Source organism: Pelodiscus sinensis, chromosome 16 (assembly GCF_052426305.1).
Source record: "Pelodiscus sinensis isolate ZL-2025 chromosome 16, ASM5242630v1, whole genome shotgun sequence".
Lineage (NCBI taxonomy): Eukaryota > Metazoa > Chordata > Testudines > Trionychidae > Pelodiscus > Pelodiscus sinensis.
In genome coordinates, this window is record NC_143067.1 from 15,863,171 (window position 1) to 15,882,721 (window position 19,551).

General features: G+C 41.7%; 1 protein-coding gene and 1 long non-coding RNA gene across 2 annotated transcripts in view; one reads left to right on the forward strand and one right to left on the reverse strand.

Annotated features, from left to right (window-relative positions):
* Nucleotides 1-19,551, forward strand: part of FSTL4 (follistatin like 4) — a 570,524-nt gene that overhangs the window by 473,964 nt on the left and 77,009 nt on the right. The window contains exon 7 of the mRNA XM_089769489.1: nt 15,046-15,212. Coding sequence (XP_089625615.1) covers nt 15,046-15,212 — 167 coding nt within the window. The remainder of the gene's footprint in view (nt 1-15,045; nt 15,213-19,551) is intronic.
* LOC142818732 (uncharacterized) lies at nt 107-19,133 on the reverse strand. The gene is made up of 3 exons (XR_012896358.2): nt 18,987-19,133; nt 7,339-7,512; nt 107-564 (listed from the first exon to the last, which is right to left on the reverse strand). It is a non-coding gene; the product is annotated as an uncharacterized LOC142818732 (long non-coding RNA).

Below are 19,551 nucleotides of genomic sequence, written 5' to 3' on the forward strand. Positions count from 1 at the left end.
CCCCTTCCCCCTTCCCACTCCTCCCCCACCCCCCACCCCAGCAGAGCAAACAATAAAGCCATATGCCATATTTCTTGAAAAAACAGGACTCTTCATTAGAGGGACATAGAACAGGGGAGGGATGGGGTAAGAACTTGGAATGGGGGAGGATGTGGGAGGCTCAGGGATGGGGCTCAGAGTGCCACCTGCCTCCAAGTGGTCAGGAGGCTTTGGCTTTCCCAGGGGCTGCCAGGGCCCCAGAGTTGGCTGGGGAGGTGGCTGGTGGCCCACTCCCATGCACAGTGACATGTGCTCCATCGCCAAGGTGACAGAGGAGAACTTGGCATCCTGCTGGCATGCCAGCTGGTTACAGGTGGCCTTCCTTTGCTCCCACTCAGTCTGATGCTCCCCCCAGTTGGTGGCCCACTCCTGGTGCTCTTCCTGGAGTCTCTGCATGAGGGACTGCAGGCAGGCCATCTGCTCATGCATGAGGTCCTCCCAGGTGCATTTCCGTCGTCAGATCCCATTCAGTTGGGTATATGGTTTTGAGAGGTGGGGGATGTGCTAAGCTCGCAGCTGGCCCAGCTGTGAAGAAAAGTTACAAGGGCAGTCATCACAGGAGATACTGCGTATGAAGTCAAGCCCTACGAGCTTGGTAGTGTGGATGCTCTGCTTATTAATTCAACCTTAGGAGGCTATTTTGAAATAGCACTCTAGTGTAGACTAGGGCTAAGCTGCCACAGTATTCCTCGTTGATTTATCAAGAGATAACACAAATATATTCATTTATCTAGTAATATTTGCTATGATTGCAGCCACAGGCTTAAAGTAATACAGTCTGGATCTTATTTAAGCTCATGGAAGAGCTTATTTAAGATTGTGCAGTTTACATAACTGTAGATAACATCGTATACAAATAACAGACACCTACAATAATATATTCTGGTAGAACACCGTGGATTAAGAACACAGAAAAAGCCTTAACTTGAACCTCTAATCTCACCAAAATAATATTCAAAGATTTAGGAGTGCAGCTCTCACAGTCATTAATTAGAGAAGCACAACTAAACATCCTTTCATCAATGTCAAAATTTAGAAATAAATCCCCTTGCTTTCTTGGGTTCAAAGAATAACTTTAAAATTACTTTCTCCATGTTATTCAATGAGCAGGAGAAAGTTGGAAATTACAGAATGTCTTTGTTTTATTATTTAAATGGGCAAAAATTGTTAGTCATGTGTTTTAATGGTATGATGACTATTAGGAGTAATTAGGGGAAGCCATTAGTCCATTAGCAATTTTACCTTTTAAATTAATTAATTGACTAGAAAAATGGAAGCCTGTTACAATCTACAACGGGCACTGTTGACACAACATGGGAATGTTTCATCAAAAATTAATCATATCAATATCATTTTTAGCATCTGTGGGAAATAGAAATTTAAAATAAAAACAAATGTATTTATGTAAACTATTCTCTAAAATAATTTACTTACGCCTATTTACATAACTAATTCATCACTTATCACCGTTTGGAGATTAGATAAATAACAGTGAACAATTTATATTTATTCATGTGCTTTCAAAACGGAATGAATTATCTCTTCCTGCATACACTTAATATTTTCCCTCTGATTAGTAACATGGATACAAGGATAGGATTTTACAAAAGAAAACATGTCATGCTTATTCCTTTACAAGAAAAGGGAATTCAGACTTTAAATCAACATATGTATAGAATATTTGCTTGGTTAAACTTTAATATGATTGACATAAACAAATGACTGGAGAGTTATACGGTGTATTAGTCCAAATTAAAATGGTCATTCAAACCCAAACCCTCAAAGATATTTAAATTCCTAACTCCCATTGGATTTAGATGCTTTGAGGTACATCTACACAGCAGGGCTATTTTGGGATACCTTAGGGTATGTCTACACTACCCTCCTATTTCGAAATACGAGGGTAATGTAGGCATACCGCACTTGCAAATGAAGCCCGGGATTTGAATTTCCCGGGCTTCATTTGCATAAGCGGGGCGCCGCCATTTTTAAATCCCGGCTGGTTCGAACCCCGTGCCGCGCGGCTACACGTGGCACGAACTAGGTAGTTCGAACTAGGATTTAAAGTCTGAAGCATGAGGATTGTATCCCTTTCAAAACTCTTTGTACAAACTTCCATAACTCTGATTATTCTTGTTGCCCATGTAATTGATTTTAACACACGTAATGATGAATGTACAAGTGGGTTTAATGTGTCAGTTATTAAATGGGGTTTTAATGTTTAGTTTAGTTCAGTTTTACTTTCCTCTATTTTCATACTTTGTTTAATCTAAAATGCGTTAGCATCAGGACTATGAGGAATTGTTGAAATTTGATTGGCATGAGAGGAGTTGTCTTCTCGAAGAATAACAGTACATAGCATCACTTCCGTAAAATGATAATTATGTCCCCACTCATATTTTGAATTATATATATCAGTCCACATTTTATATCTTCAGTACAAGATTAGAAAGCTATCTCAGAGAGTCATAGCTTGTGGACTTCATGAATAATGAGAGGAAAGGTTTAAGGTACTAAATTCTTTCATACCTCTAGAAATATGGTTATGCCTTTTTATGTCTCTGAAAACAGCATTACTAATTTAATGGAGGATTTTCAATAAAATACTCCTTGAGGTAGCATACCCAAGGTACTGAAGATTTATAAATTACATTAATAATGTGAATCATTGCCGATGCGAAATAAAGCTGAGGTGTGTATATTTTCACTTGGCTATAGAAATCATTTTATTATATACATTAATTCATCTTACAAGCCTTATCTGAATACTCCATTGCTGCATCTTCTTTCCATGGAAATCAAACTCTGAAAATGTACTGTTGCAATAAAATAGACAGGGGTTGCCCTCTACTAAGGGACTTGATTCAGCCTGGCTGCCACAGAAAGGTGGAAACAATCACTCCTAATACGAGATGGGGCAGCTAAACCAGAAAGGGAATTTTGCTGGGGGAGGATAGTATTGTCTTAACTGCTGTCCTCCTCAAAGATCCCCGTGGGGAAAACATAGGAATCCCATTAGTAGAGCCCTCACAGATAAAAAATTTGTATCTGCATCCACATATATATCTTCAAAAATGAGTCTTGGATACCTGTGGATATAAAGCAGATATCCACAGATTTGCAGGGCTCCACTCATTAGTAGAGGCTGCCTCAGAGATGCACTGATTTAGTGCACATACCATACCCAGATATCCTCTCAGTTAACAGTACCTACTTTTGAGGATATAGTGTTTGTCTAAGGACCTTCTCCCCAAGCCATCAGACCAGGAATTATGGAGGCTCAGAACTCTTGTGATTTGCCAAAAGGCATCTATTTCAACCATATAGGCCAGAACCTGGTTTCAGTTCATCCTTTATCTGGTATTGATGGAGGGGGAAAGAGAAAACAAAACAGGCAAAGCTGCTTTTTCTGTATTTCCAGGTTGTTATTCAGGAAATGTTTTGTTTGGTTTTGCTTGATGAATGATACTCCATTGACACTGGACATGTCTATAGCTGAAGAAGTGATAAAACACCTCTAAATAGGATTAGTTTGCTGACCGTCAAACACCTGTAGAACCTGTGACAGCCAGATCATGTTTCTTGTAATATATATTCTTAAAATGTCTGTTCCACAGCTTTATGAAGTCCTGCAAATAATTTGTAATGTAAAACAGATCATGTACCAACCCAGTTTTGTGGTCTGTCTACTAGAGCTAGGAACCAAACCAAATATATATTCCAAATGCTCTATATATTATTTCAGTTATAGTTATTCTCTGTAGAGCACATCTTGCATATACACACAGGAATCTGTCCTTGGTTATCTTCTCCTCTTCCTCTACATTGTCTAGTTAGATATCCACATTATCTCTTAGCATCTTGTCCAATGTCTCTGTCATCCTTTCTCCAACTGTCCTTTTCCTATTCTTCACTCTAACATTTACGATTGCCCTCAGACAACTCTTTCTCATCAGACATCTCACTGACATCTTTAAGTCTATAAGCCAAATTCAGTCTAGATGTAACTAAAGTTCAGGTTTTTTTATTGGGTAACTCTGTAGAAACATAGACTAATTCCACTGAAATCACGTGAAAAGGAAAAATAATGTTAAAAGGCTTACTATAATTTTCAGCATCTCCTGTCCTTCCTCTCTACCTTTAATGTTCTAGTTTTCTTGGGTTACTATTGCCTTCTCAGGGTATGTCTACACTACAGCGCTATTTCAAATTAAGCTAATTTGAATTAACACATCTACACACAAAACCTATTTTGAAATAGCGTTTTGCTATTTCAAAATAGCGTGTCCACACTGAGTGGACTCTGAACTGAAGTTAAGGCTGCCTGGAACCAGTGCTGGCAGGGTATCAGGTTAGGACTTAGTGTGTGGGGCTGCTGCCTGAGGCTAACTGAGCTCCGTGCTTAAAGGGACCCGACCCCCACCTCGGACAGACAGTTCTCAGGGTTCCCCACTTGCTTGTCTAACTCGATGAGGGACAGCAAAGCAGTCCTGTCTTGGAGTGCCCTGAGTGCCGATACTCAGGACACCACAGCACTCAGCCACATGGAGCCAGAGCTGCCCCATTGCACACCAGTGCATCACGTGAGGTCGTTGCCATCAGCCCGGCTGTTCTTGCTGCAGGCTGCCATCCAGGAGGTCCATCGGGGGGCTGTCAGGATACAGGAGGCCCTGCGGGAGAGCATCCATCCCAAGGAGCCCTCAGAGCCACCCTGGTCCTCCCCACCAGGGGCTTGTGCCCCATTTCTCCCTCATGTCCTTCCACTTACTCCTCCCTAGCTCCCCTTCCTGATGTCTAATAAAAGACACGTATGTTCAAAAATAGGAACTGGGTTTATTGAACAAAACTGGGGAGGGGATGAACCTTTGGGGAGACTGGGAAAAGGAGGTGGAAGAGGGGAAGAGAGAGGGTGGGAGAGAGGAGAGGGAAACCTGGGAGGAGAGAGCTGGAAGGGTGAAGCAAGGGGAACAAAGGGGAGGGGACGCTCAGGGCTCAGGGTTGGGGGTCTCGCCAGACCAACTAGATTTTTATGCAAACCTGCTACTGGGCTCGCATGTGGCCTTTGGTGGCCAGGCTGGCAGCTATCCTGCCATAGAAGGCCGCATTCCTCCATCTAGTGCGGAGATCATGGACGTTGGGGGCACCCCCCCCCCCAAACCTGAATAAGGTCCATGATCTCCACCCTGGACCAGGAAGGCGCCCGTATTCTCCAGCCCCTGTCAGGCTCCTGGGAGCTAGCAGTGGAGGGCTGGCTGCCTGTGGCTTGCTGGCTCGTGTTTTGGTGCCATTGGGTCAGGGGTCCCGGTGGCCACTGCTGGCTCTGGGCTGGCAGGCTTGGAACTGGCACAGGCACTGTAGCTAGGTTCTACTCCTTTAATGGCTCCAGGGTTGGGGGAGAGGAGAGTAAGTTTACCTGGTTGTGCCCAGAGTGGCCACCAGGGCTCCCTGGGAAGGGCTGGAGGTCCCCTATTTCGAATTAAGTATCTACTCAGCACTTAATTTGAAATAGCTATTTCAAATTTGGCGTTACTCCTCGTAGAATGAGGTTTACCAAATTCGAATTAAACGCTCTGCTATTTCGAATTAACTTTGAAATAGCGGTTTGCATGTATAGACACTATTAAAGTTAATTCAAAATAAAGGCTGTTATTTTGAATTAACTTTGCAGTGTAGACATACCCTCACAGTGGCTATTTAACTGAGACTTGCCATAGAAGACCAGATCCTACTACCATTGAAATCAATGGCAAAATGTTCATTGAGTTCAATACTGCAGTATCAGGTGCTAAGGTAGTAAACAGACTTTTCTAGTGACTCATTCAGCTTGTAAAACAAATGGCAAGTACTGGCAAAATACACAGTGGCATACCCTTGTGTACCATGAAGTATATGCTAAACTACCTTAGGACAAGAGTAACAAATGCCATAAATCTGTGAGCTGCACAAATCATTGTTCCATCTCCATCCCCCAAAATACGTGGTTTTGATCAAGCTGAGTTTTTGGGTGAAGGTTTATATTTGATTCTTAGCTCATGGAAAACAGTTCATCCATGCCTAAATTCGGGTGAGAGTTTTTCACTTGTCCTATCTTAATTAAGAACACTTATAGGATAAAAATTATTTTGTCCTTTAAGCAAGAGATTAAGCAATAAAGCGGATTAGTTCATTTTTCTAAGCACTGAAAAAGGTATCTATGAACAAAAGTAACAATGATTAAAGATAGTAACAATGTATTGGAAAAGTATATTTATAGGTTTTAAACGGAAAAGATCAAATTAATGATACTGAGTATTTAAAAAAAAATAGAATCAACTGTATAAATTGTAATATGTGAAATGGAGGGCTGGCATCCGACATTTACTATGTAAATTATCTCTAAGCCGTGCTAAATCAATGAGTTTTGCTCTATTGATGCTCATTCCAGGTTGCTCCCTATAATGACCTCAATTATACATGTCTTCATTGTGAAATTATGATTGCCTTTGGCAGGCTGCAAATGACAACAGAGGAAAGATTTCCACGATAAAACAGCACAACAAGTAATACCTGCTCACATTAACATGCATAGCTTGATGTGTAAGTCAGTACAACTCCAGTTTAACAACCTAAGAAATACAATACAAAAGAGAAGAAGGGATAGGGAAAAATGTGAAAAGGTATCTTGATATTAATAATAATAAACGTAATAAGACTGCATATTTTAGAAATATGTCAGAGGGGTCTATATTTGCAAGAAACTCTTTATGTCTTATAAGTGGAGTGTGGGCACACAAAGACACCAACTGTAGAGCTACAATAGGTCTTCCCACTCTAACTCCTAACAGTAATTTTGGAATTTGTTTTTCCCTTCTCGGTTGCCAACAGTAACAATTTTGTCACAAGTGCTGTGCAATTTGCAGAGTTGCAGAGAATAGCTTCAAAAACCAGAAGGCAAATAAAACCTCTCTAATGTGCATTGTTTTTATAACATCTCATGATATTTAAGCCAGTCTCATGATTTTGGGGGAGCTGAGTCATGGATTTTCAGTGCTTGGCATTGGCAGGTAGTACTGTACAGTTGACTTCTAGAAACTGTTCCATACCATTTCTGGTATGGAAAATGAACCTACTCCAACAAATGAGCAGTATTTGACGGCCTGGGACCAGGTTAAAAGTCTGGACCATTTGCACAATCAACTACGAAGGTAACAGGAACCTGAAAGCTGCTGAGCCAGCCCCAAGGAGCAAAGGACTTATTTCTGGCAGCAGCACAAGTTCATGACCCCATGGAACTGGCAATAAACAGTAGAATCTGCTTACTTCAGTTTGACTGGGGACACATTTTCTCTCCCCTGATACGCTATTTTTGCTCCAGTCTTTTTCATTGCAGTCCCTCTGCTGCCAACTTCACTTTCTGTCCTTCGTGTTTCCATCCCATTTTGCCTTGTTTCTTCCCTCCTTCCTCAATGCACACATCTCTTCTCTCTCTTTTTCCTATTAAATGTACAAGGTCATTTTAAAGCAAACATCGTGTACTGATTTGTATGCTTTATAGCATGCATGCAATTTCTCACTGTTGGGGCAAAATTCTCTGCTGGCCTAACTCTATTTGGGTATGTCTACACTAGAAAGTTAGTTCGAACTAACGGACGTTAGTTCGAACTAACTTTCCTATGCGCTACACTAGCGCTCCGCTAGTTCGAATTTGAATCGAACTAGCGGAGCGCTTAGTTCGAACTAGGAAAACCTCATTTTACGAGGACTAATGCCTAGTTCGAACTAGCTAGTTCGAACTAAGGGCTGTGTAGCCCTTTAGTTCGAACTAGTGGGAGGCTAGCCCTCCCCAGGTTTCCCTGGTGGCCACTCTGGCCAACACCAGGGAAACTCTATGCCCCCCTCCCGGCCCCGGACCCCTTAAAGGGGCACGGGCTGGCTACGGTGCCCGTGCCAGGTGCAAGCCTGCCAGCACCCAGCTAGCAGACCCTGCACCTGGCACGGCACAGAGCCACCCACCCGATGCCTCCCAGCCCACCCCCTCTTGCCGGGACCAGGCTGGCGGCTCCCGGGAGCTTGCCCTGGACCGCAAGAGGCGGGCACCTTCCTGGGCTAGTGCGGACATCGTGGACCTCGTCCACGATCTCCGCACTAGGCACAGGAAAGTGGCCGTCTAGGGCAGGAGAGCTGCCAGCCTGGCCACCCAGGAGCAGGTGTGCATGAAAATCAAGGGGGTCCACTGAGACCCCCGACCCTGAGCCCTGAGCTTACAATGGCCGTCCTGGGTCAGACCAAAGGTCCATCTAGCCCAGTAGCCTCTCTGCCAACAGCGGCCAACCCTAGGGACCCTGGAGGGGATGGACCGAAGACAATGACCAAGCCATTTGTCTCGTGCCATCCCTCTCCAGCCTTCCACAAACTTTGGGCAGGGACACCACTCCTACCCTCTGGCTAATAGGACTCCATGGACCCAACCTCCATCACTTGATCTCACTTCCCTTTAAACTCTGTTCTAGTTGTAGCCTTCACAGCCTCCTGCAGCAAGGAGTTCCACAGGTTAACTATTTGCTTTGGGAAGAAGAACAACTTTCTCTTACTAGTTTCAAGCCTGCTACCCATTCCTTTCCTTTGGTGTCCTCTAGTCCTTCTTTATGGGAACTCATGAAGAACTTTTCTGAATGCACCCTCTCCACCCAACCCCTGCTTTTAGAGACCTCTATCCTGTCCCCCCTCCGTCTCCTCTTTTCTAAGCTGAACAGTCCCAGTCTCTGTAGCCTCTCTTCATCTGGGACCTGTTCCCAACCCCTGATCATGTTAGTTGCCCTCCCCTCTCCCAGCCTTTCTCTTCCCCTCTCCCACCTCCTTTTCCCAGTCTCCCCCAGTTTTTTTCAATAAAGACAGAGTCAATGTTGGAAGAAACATTAGCTTTATTTTGTACATCAATAAGAAGGGGGGCTAGGGAAGGGCAAGTGGAAGAAGGTGAGGGAGGAATGGGGCACGAGCCCCCGATGGGGAGGACTGGGCTGGCTCTGCGGGCTTCTGGGGGTGGAAGCTCTCCTGCAGCCCCCCAATTACTCCCTCTCCCCAGATGGCAGCCTGCGGCAAGTGCAGCCGGGCTGATGGCCGAGTGGTGTGATGTGCCCAGTGTGGGCACTCAGGGCACTCCAAGCCAGAACTTCTTTGCAAGCGGGGCACCCCTTAGAACTGTGTGTCCGGGGTGGGGGTCGGGACCCTTTAAGCGCAGCCCTCGGCTAGCCTGAGACAGTATCTCCACGCTCTAAGTCCTCCTTTTATGCCCTGCCGGCACTGCTTCCGGCCATCATTAAGCCCTGTTCAGAGTCCACTCAATGTGGACTTACTAGTTCGAACTAGCAAAACGCTAGTTCGAACTAGTTTTTAGTTCTAGATGCGTTAGTTCGAACTAGCTTAGTTCGAATTAACTAATTCGAACTAAGTTAGTTCGAACTAGCGCTGTAGTGTAGACGTACCCTTTGAGAATTGGCCCTTAACGTGCAAGATCATTTCGGTACTATGGAAATAGGTGCTGTTTGAATGGTTTCAATTTCCTTTTCTTCAAGCATGCTGAAAATCCCAAGTCTTCTAATAGTTTTCAAAAAATAATGTGATCAGATCAAGACTTAACATGGGGAATTTATAGAAGAGCTTATGCTAGAGAAAAGCTATTACTGTTTGAGTCACTTATTTAACGAAGATGTAGCATAGGTTTCAGGTTTTTAAAATTGAGGAAGCATATTTTTTTTATAAAGTTCTCATGGAATTTTAAAAAATTGCGTTTTGATATTGCAATACTTAAAGCAGCTGCTGATTTTTCTTTGACAACACTTAACATCTAGAACAGTGTTTCTCAAGGTGTTCCAGAGGCCCGCTTTGCGAAAGCCATTGGTGGGCCTGCATTGCTTTGTTTACCTAAAGGGTCCATAGCCACGGAGTCTCATGGCTCCCATTGGCTTTGGTTTGCCATTTCCACTCCAGGAAATTGTTCTTCTTACAATACAATTATTGCTGAGCTTTGTTAGGGTGCTGGGTTTTTTTAAATACCCGGGCCTTCTCCTCAACTATTAAATCCCTTTGCTTTTGTGTGTTTGTGGGGTGGGGGGAGCTAAATGCTCAAAGCACCCAGATTTCCCAGAATGTACAGGAGTTTCATTCACAACCATGCAAGTAGAGATCAGCACGTTTTACACAGCTCAAAATTATTATATGTAACGTTCCTACTCTTGCTCTGAAAAGAAGTTACCCAATTAAAAAAAAGGCAAATTACTCTGCAGTGCGCTGATTTACTGGTAGTGTATTAACTAATTACACAAACCAATTTTACAGGGCACACAGACCCTTCGTCTACTTTTTGTGATATTACAATTATATTTTCTTCTCTTTTTAAAAATCTTTCTTCTCTCCAGCAGTTCTTTGAAAGACCCATGAATAACAGGGGAAACTCACTATTGCCCTGTATCAACAAAGAACTTAAGCACGTGCTAAATTTTAGATGTATGAATAGTCCTCTAGACATGAATAGTCACGGGGACTACTCTCTTAAAATTTATTGTCAGCTGTAGTGTAGTTCAATGTATTGTCAAATATACAAAACCAATGGCAGTTTTTCTCCCTATTCCTTTTGTTGTAGGTAACTGCAATAGCTATAAAACAAATACATTAAGGTTGTGTCTACACTACACTGTTCTTCCAGAAAAAGAGATGCAAATTGCGCTTCGCAATTTGCATAGCTTTTTCCGCTTCTTTTTTTGGGACGAAGCTTTTCTGACATTTGGCCTATCTACACTGGGCCAAATGTTGGGGGAAAGAAACCCTTTTTCAGAACATCTCTTTTTCCTCATAAAACGAGGTTTACAGGATGCCAAAAAACACATCTCTTCTGAAAATTTTTTTGGAAGAGCAGACATGTTCCTTGGACGTGGCAGAGTTTTTTCAAGCTACCTGGAGAGTATCCTGGAAAAACTCTCCAGTCTAGATGTACCCTAACACAGAATTGTGGTTTTTAAGTTGATTATGTCCATTTAACATAGGTATACATCTGAATAAACCTGGTTGTGTAAGTGTATCTTGGATAATGGATGAACTTTGGTAAAGCAGTGACTAAACGCCTGATAAATAATTATAACTAATGTAGAACTATTTCAAATTTAATGTGCTACTAACAATGTGCTCTCAAGCCTGCTCAGTGAGAAAACAAAAATGTATTGTGTTTTTGTTTTTCAATTGATCTCTACTTACTATGTGTTGTAATCTCAAAATGACCTTTTGGATATAATTTCAGTAAAGTATGACAACTATTCAATTTTCTCCTTTTCTACAAGTAAACAGTTGCTTTACTCTAGCACACTTCAAACATGCAAAACTAAAGCCTATTTGGCTATAATTTGCAAATAAATCTATTTTTTATTGCAGCAAAGCACTCAAAAACAAAATCCTGTTGAAGAGGGTGTTGATGGGTTTTAGGAGTGTTTTGTAGCATTCAGTGCAGTGTGAAAAACAGCACATAGGATTAAGGAAAAAATGTAATAAGAAATAAAACACAGTTTTCTAGCGAGTGATCCTCTGTATCATTTCTCTTCAAAGGAAGATGATCCTTATGAGCCTTAGTCCATGCTACATATTATACTAATTAACTGTTGTTTATCCTGTCAAGTACATACAATATACTGTACACATTAAAAGGAACTGCGTACTTTAGCAAAAAAATAGCTACAGTACTAAAGCATATAGCCAGTATGCATAGTCAGGGCAGAAAGGAAGGAAATGATGGTAGAATATGGTGCTATAATTAGTGACTGTGGGACACTGTACATTCCTAAGATGATGTGAAGTTTTGATTGAGCAAGGGCAAAAGGAATTTAGAAGCAGTGTGGTCCATCAGGTAGAGAACTCACCTGAACTGGGACTTAGAATACCTGGGATCTATTCCCAGCTCTGCCACTGACCTACTGTGTGACATTGGGCATGTCACGGCACCTGTCTGTGCCTGTTTACCCTCCTACTCTTTGTCTCTCCTGTCTATGTCGATTATAAACTGCTTGGGGGCAGGAACTTGTATTTATTTACTTACCTTGCTTTACTCATGAGATTTCTAAGCACCTCCATAATCCAAATACCAATAATAATTCAGCCTGTTATAATTTTTATAGCTACTATTTCTTGCCCACAATTTGTGCTCTTCCTAAAGTAGCACTGAGAATATGAAGTGGAACAAGAGCTGATCTTTTGCACACAGCACATGGAATGTCATGTTGATTTTTATAGTCCTGAATCAACTGAAGACCTCCAGCAGTGGACACAATTTGCAACACACTAAGTAATACATTATCTTCTGACTTAGCTGGGGGAAATACGGACAAGAAGGATGCGGCGGTCATCTTTTCTGAACTGCTTGTCTACTTGGAGGTTGATGATTGTTTCATGCCAGCCACCTGAAAGGCCTTTGCACTCAAGTGTTCACAATCATTTGATAGATTGACAAGCAGTGGGAGAATATGAAGTGAATCCTTTTAGTTTTTCCAGTGCTACCAGAGGGAGAAAATCCACTAAACCAGAAAAGTCTCCAAGCTAGTAACTCAAGAGAAGCCAAATGCAAATGAAAAACTCAGGCGAAATTAAAAGTCATGGAAAATAGTGTTTATTTTCATGCATAGGTTACAAATATAGATGTTGTTTTCTTTTTTAATTTAGCACATTTGATTGGTATAAATCAAGCTAAAAGAGAACTATGTATCTTCGATACAAGCAGTACAAAAGATTTTCCTTCTGAGGATTTTCACCAGTGAGAGAAATCACAACCATGTCCTCCCTAGAGTTCCCTCGGACATTGATTACGTAATTGTCCAGATTATATGAAGTTCATCCCTCTTCAGAGGGCCAGAAGAGGGCGTTTGCATCACTTAAATTTAATTTAATTCTATTAGATTACTTGTGCTGGTGCTCTTCACAGAGATATATTTCATTAATTGCAATGGGAGAAGGGAAAATCCATGTTATGTATGTTGCCAGTTGAAGTTAAGAGATGGGGGAAGTAAATTGGCCCACCCCAGCATTTCTCATTTCAACTTGGGCATTGTCCAAAATAAGTTTTTCCTAAAATGTGTGAACTAGGCAATATCACTTTGTTTGATCTTTGTCTCATGCCAGCTAGTTAATTTCTGTGGATATGAATAAAGGAAAAAGACAGACAGCAGAGTGTATGCAATCAAATGATCCAGTCCCTAATCACAGTTTCTGACAAAAGCTCATCAAACAGAAAGGGTGCAACAGGTTTTTCCCTGCTATTGTCTTCCTTACAAATTTCAGATTGTTTAGAACCACGGTAACATGGCTGTAAAATTGTTGCTGTTTTTTTTCATTGCTACTCAACAGTGACTAGTGGCAGGCTACGGCATATGTCTGGTGGACCCATTCAAACAGTCTTACTTAAAGCTTCCCCTTGTCAAAATAATGAAAATTGCTTAATGTTTCAATACGCCCAAAATTGCTTTCAGAGAAGTGACAGGTTTTAGGCGGAAGTGCTGTTATATGAATCAAACGCCAGTTCTGATAACTCTCGTTATTTAATCGTGATGAGACTCCTGCTGTTTCTTCACAAGTTTTTATTTCCATAATATCCATGTTTGCACTTAAAAAAAAATCTTGTTTTGCTCTTTTCTCTCATGGCAGCTGCCTTTCAGTTAGCATTATACAGCAACTGTAACTAATGGAAATCCACAGGCACAGAAGATGTCTGCTTTCCATAGATGTAGGGGCTCTCTAAATCAATGCACTGCTATCTTGTTTGTTCTTCAGCCAGACTGAAGCAATGTAGCACCAAAAGTGGTGTTGAACTTTCCATATTTCTCTTAATGGGCTGTTAACTTGAAAAGCTCAGTTTTGAGCATTGAAATGGGACATGGTTTCAAGGGCTTTTGTGTAGATGCCTTATGTATAGGCGCAAGGAAAAAAATATCATAGGAAAGATAAAATTGTGAATGTTACTGTTTTTATGACAGTGCAGCTCGATTGCCTTGCTGCTTGCTCACTGCTGCTGAAATGATTAATCATGATTAGCTGCACTGGCAATAATTCTGACATCAGTTGTCTTATTCAGACACATAGCCATATATAGAAAAATATGCAAACACATCTTTAGAACCATTGATCTGGAAAAGTGGTTATAAAGAAATATTAAATGGGCCAAGAGCCTGAACTAGGCATGTTTTTTAGATGTAGGTGCAAATGAAAATAAATTAAAATTTTAAACGGAAAATATAGGAAAGATGTTGCAGTTTTTTAGCAGAGGAAAAAAAGTGCTACCTGACATGTTAGGTAATATTTGGAAACTGTTGATTTCCCACCCTATAGGCTCTATATTTCACGTTAAAAATTCAAAACAGCTAGGTTTACTAAAAAATGCAGCTAAAATATTATTTTGTTGCTGCAGTATATGTAATCTTATTTCTGCTACTTCAGGGAGGAATGGAACATGTCTGATATCATTGCTCTATTTTAACTAGTAAGGACGTTGTCCAACATCCAAAGACTTAAGTTAAACTGGAAGCTTTCATTGCTTTGTTGCTTCAGCTGATCCTTTTTACTGTGGATATCTTTTTCAAAGCTGAAATCTGTTCAAAGAATGAATGGGAGAATAATGGCTTCATTTTGGTACAGGTTGAACCTCTCTAGTCCGGTACCCTCTGAACCTGACTGGTGCCAAACTAGAGAATTTGCCAAACCACAGGAAGTTAATGTTGTCTAGCAGCATTACCAACAGTTCCACTGCTTACTGGGCCCTTAGAAGACATTTAGGGATAAATTAGGGCTAAATAATAGCACCGAACACAAAGAGACCAGACTGGTGAATGTAGACAAACTTTATGGGACTGTAGGAAACTTGGCCGCGCCCATGATAAGTGGACATTTGGCTAACTAAAATTATGGCAGACCATGGATGTTGCCAGACCAGAGTGTGCCAGACTAGAGAGGATCAACCTGTAGTGATAATTTCTTGCTTTTTTCCCTTCCTTTTGGCAGAGGTGGTACAACTCACTCTTCCTGAAGAGCAGAAGGTTAGCATTACCACGGTGACGGTTGGACTGAGCGCTGTATTGACCTGTGCTATCCATGGAACCCTTAGGCCCCCCATTATCTGGAAACGCAATGGAGTCATACTGAACTTCCTAGATTTGGAAGATATCAATGTAAGTTTTCTGCTGTGATTGCCATTTTCTTTCTAGTAGAGTATGACTGTTCATTTAACAAGTGACAATAGCTTTAAGTGGTCTGTTTTATTTTATAATTACAATGGAACAGTGAAGATGGATATTTTGTATCAACCATGACTAGGGAGAAAAAGGAAACCAAGTTAGACAAAGTAAACCATTGAGTATATGGGTAACATAGTACGATAACATCTACTGCCACCACTTCATCCCTCATGGTTCACAGCAGTCCAGCGAGATTGAGGGTCCGTGGGGACCAAAACTAAAAATCATGAGCAAACTGGCTACATAAGCCATGAATCTCCCAGCCATCTTATTTCCAGTGCAAAGAAACATATTTACCCATCATGGGAAACCACAAGTCTGTAACCGAGAAAAATCTCTCCCATACATCCAGTCAAATAATACACATTTTAACCCCCCTTCCTCCCACTCTCACTTATATTTTGGGATGATCAGGGCTAAGTCTTTCTTGAGCTACTGGTTTATGGTTCAAAAGTTTGAAGTTTCAGCTCATCCTGTAAGGCATGACAGTGCTCATTCAGGAAGGAACATCTGTATCTATTAACTCATCCTACTATCCTATGCTGATGCCTAATTATGAATATGTGGGTTAGTTGCTTGCTTTCTTTGAACTTTTTTACATTAACTTGGCAAGTTATAGACTATTTATATGTAACCCCTCCTGTTCGCTAGGCCAGGGTGAGGTTATGCAGCATAGGCGGAAACCTTGTGACTTCTTACACCACTGTGGGAGGCTAGGCCTGAGGCTGTTTGGTGTGTTCTACATTGTATATGTGTGTGCACCTCAGACCAGACCCACTCAGATGAATCACCAGGAACAGGCTTTATTCTGTAAAAAACCATAAAACAGGATCAAAGTTCAGCAGCCCCTCCTCTCAGCATGCAGACCTGTGCTGCTTCTAGCACAGTCCCTGCTGAGACCCTCCTGGGCACAGAGGTTACAGCATACAACACAGCCCCCTTACAACGTGTTCCAACTTCTACAGTAACTAAACCCCACAATAACCCAAGTCCAGGTTCTCCCTTTGTGTCACTTCAACTCCTCTCAAGGTGCTCTATAGCCCTTTCTAGTCCTTCCTGAAAAAACATAAAACCGAATGACAGTTCAGCAGCCCTTCCTCTGAGCATGCAGCCCAGTGCTGCTTCTAGCACAGTCCCTGCTGAGATCCTGCTGTGGGCAGAGGGCACATCCTGGCAGGAACCAGGAAGTTCTCCCAACATGCTGCAGTTTGTAGGCCACAACTTGTAATTCCTAGGGCTGCTGCTGAAACACACTGGATCTTGGGCTACATATACTTGAACAATGTTAGAAACTTATTCATTGAATAAATAACATGTCATTTTTGAGAGGACAGGAAATAGTGTACAGAAAATATGGTCCCTATATCTTTTCTCTCAGCATTAAAATATGCAGTAAATCAGGTCTGTTGTAATTACAGAACAGTATTAGTTGATTTATATTTTTGTTCAGCTCTTGTTAATTCTAGTATTTATTAATTTAGGTTAAGAGCTGGCATAAACAGTATTATATCGCACTAAATTATTGTGGAACCTGGATTTCTGAAATGTAGAAAACCTATTGTTTTATTGTCTGCATTACAAACTGAAAACTACAGCGTATAGGATATAAGTGAATATTGCACCTTGGTACTGCATTTTTCTTTGTCAGAGTATGCAAATGTTGGGTATGTATCTGTATGGGTGTGCATGCATGCACATGTGTCCTAGATGTGTGGAAACTGTATGCCTACAAACTAATTTATTGCAAGCACAAATTGCCTATGTTCACCTTTCTAAATATTATTTTCTTTCTATCGAAGGAAGTGCTACCCTTTTCAAGTGTAATTCATGTTGCCATCTGGAACATGACATTGAAATGCAACTTGAAACCAGCAACATATTGCTATAATATTAACAAAGGGATGTAGAGGAACTTTAATGAAGACAGGCAGAATAGCAAAGCTAGCCAGGAGCCAGTATGCTTGACCTAATTTCTTATAGATATCCTTCAGCAGCATGATGTGAATAACCACTCTTGGGTCATTGGCATAACATCTTGCCAAGATACTAAGTGCAGGACTAAGACTTTCAAAATTATAGCAGGAAAGTGACATAACAAAATGCATTGTGTGGTTTTGTTAATAAATCACTATATGTTTATTAGTTCGTTAAATATTCTGGAATTAGACCTCTTTCTGGCCACAGACTAGAGCTGCTGTTTGCAGATTGTGAAGGCTCATCATAAGTCAATTAGTGTCAGGTTAATCAGGAAACCAGGAACTGACTTTTTTGGAAATATTTTTCACTAGATATGGGCTGAGGCGACTGTTTTAGTATCCAGAGGTGGATGAGGTTTGAGCTAGCATTTCCCGGTCAAGTTCAAGGTTAAATTAGGTCTAGGCTTCAGATTCAAGTGGTTTGAATCCTCATGCTCAAGAGTAGATTCTTACAAGATTTCAGCCAAAGATAGAGGAAATCCATGAAATCCGGTGTGTTAGGAGATACTGGCCACATCCTCACTGGAGGCCCCTTTTGTGACCTGGAACCAAAACCAAAGCCCAGGAATTTAAATTCCAACACACCCTTAAATTAGAAGGTGCTTGGTTTGTGGTTTCAGCTTGTATCTAACTGTATTAATTAGAATTTATAAGAGAAAACTATTAAAATTGAATATACTTTCACTCCTTTTCAAATCACATACATTTAGCATTGGGAGGGACTGACTCCTGGTTTTCATGATTTCAACCTGTGCCTAGTATTGCTAACTGATTATAAATAAAACCTTTATTTGACTGTGAAGAGGAAATATGTCCTAATCCCAATACACAATGTCATCACTCCTTTGACTAGTTATTCACTTTGGATATGATTTCAAACAATCATTCACTCTTTAAACCTGTTTCTGCTCTCAGTTATTCATGCTAGCTAGGCCTCTTCCTAAAGCAGGGATGGGCAAGATCCAGGCTGCGGGCTGAATTCAGGCCACCAAGTTGTTTGATCTGGCCCATCCTACTGCTCCCCCGCCCCAGGCCAAATGAGACCGGGGAGGGGAGCCCGCAAAGTCTCTTCCCCCTGCTAGGGTCACACAGCACCAGAGGGAACCGCCAGCTATTTAAAATGACTGTTGGTTCCCTCTATCTGTCATTTGTCCTAGCTGGGAGAGGGTGGGAGATTTTGCACACTCCCCTGCCCCCAAGCCAATCGGGGCCTGTGGGTAGGGGAGTGTGCAACATCTCATCTACCAGGAGCATGTGACACCAGGAGGGAACTGCCAGCTGTTAAAAATGGCTGGCTGTTCCCTATGGGCACTGCATGTGCCTGGCAGCATGGGGGAGGGGCAAGAGCCCTTAAGTGCTCCCCCACCCCACAGGGAAGCATTCAAAGTCTCCCCCTAACCAGGGGCACACCCCTTCCACCCAAGGCCCACCCTTTCCAGGGCTGGCCCACCGCCACTACCAAAATGGATGAAGCGGCCCCCCCTTCAAAAATTATTGCCTACCCCGTCCTAACGGTTTATCACTAGAAAGTTTATCAGAATGGCACTTTCAAAGACTTACATGGAACAGAAGCAATATCTGTTCTTCCATTTTAATGATTTTAATGATACACATTACAGTTTTACTTCTTGTCATCTAGCGCATGTTGTTGAGGTAAACAGCTTTTGCAGCTGTTAAACACCTCAGCATCTTTTCCTTTAACTAATCTCCAAAGACTTTTACTACTACTTACACTCCACTGGCATCTGTATTCTTCCTTCTTGTTATCAGTGATGTCACACAGGAGATTTTGGAATTATGATCTTTCACCTCCAGCCCTTCATCAGAATAATCTGAAGGACTCTGTGGGTTCACATATATCTAGCAGGGGGAAAAGGGAGGGAAAGAGGTTGTGTGTTTCAAGCAGTGACCAAATAAAGGATATTTGTGAGGTGTATACAGTTGCTGCCACTTGAAAAACATCATTTACTAATAGATACTTCTCAGTAACTGTGATCTGAGTGTAGGGAATATCTGCAGTACCTGACTGCATGTTTCATGCCTTCTCTAAACCTCATTAAATCAGCTTCTTTAATTAGGGGAGCCTTAGATCCATAATTGTCATTCTCAAGCCATTCTTCAGGTAGGGAAGTGGGATGTGAACATGTGAAGCAGTAGTGTGCCAGTGCTGCTCAGTTCAGAAAATGCGGCACCAGTCTCTGCATGTGATTCCAGATGGTAGCATTGCTTCCTTTGCTAATCAGTGATGTGGACTAAAAACATGGTATATTGGCGTTGACATCACTTTTGAAGGTCAT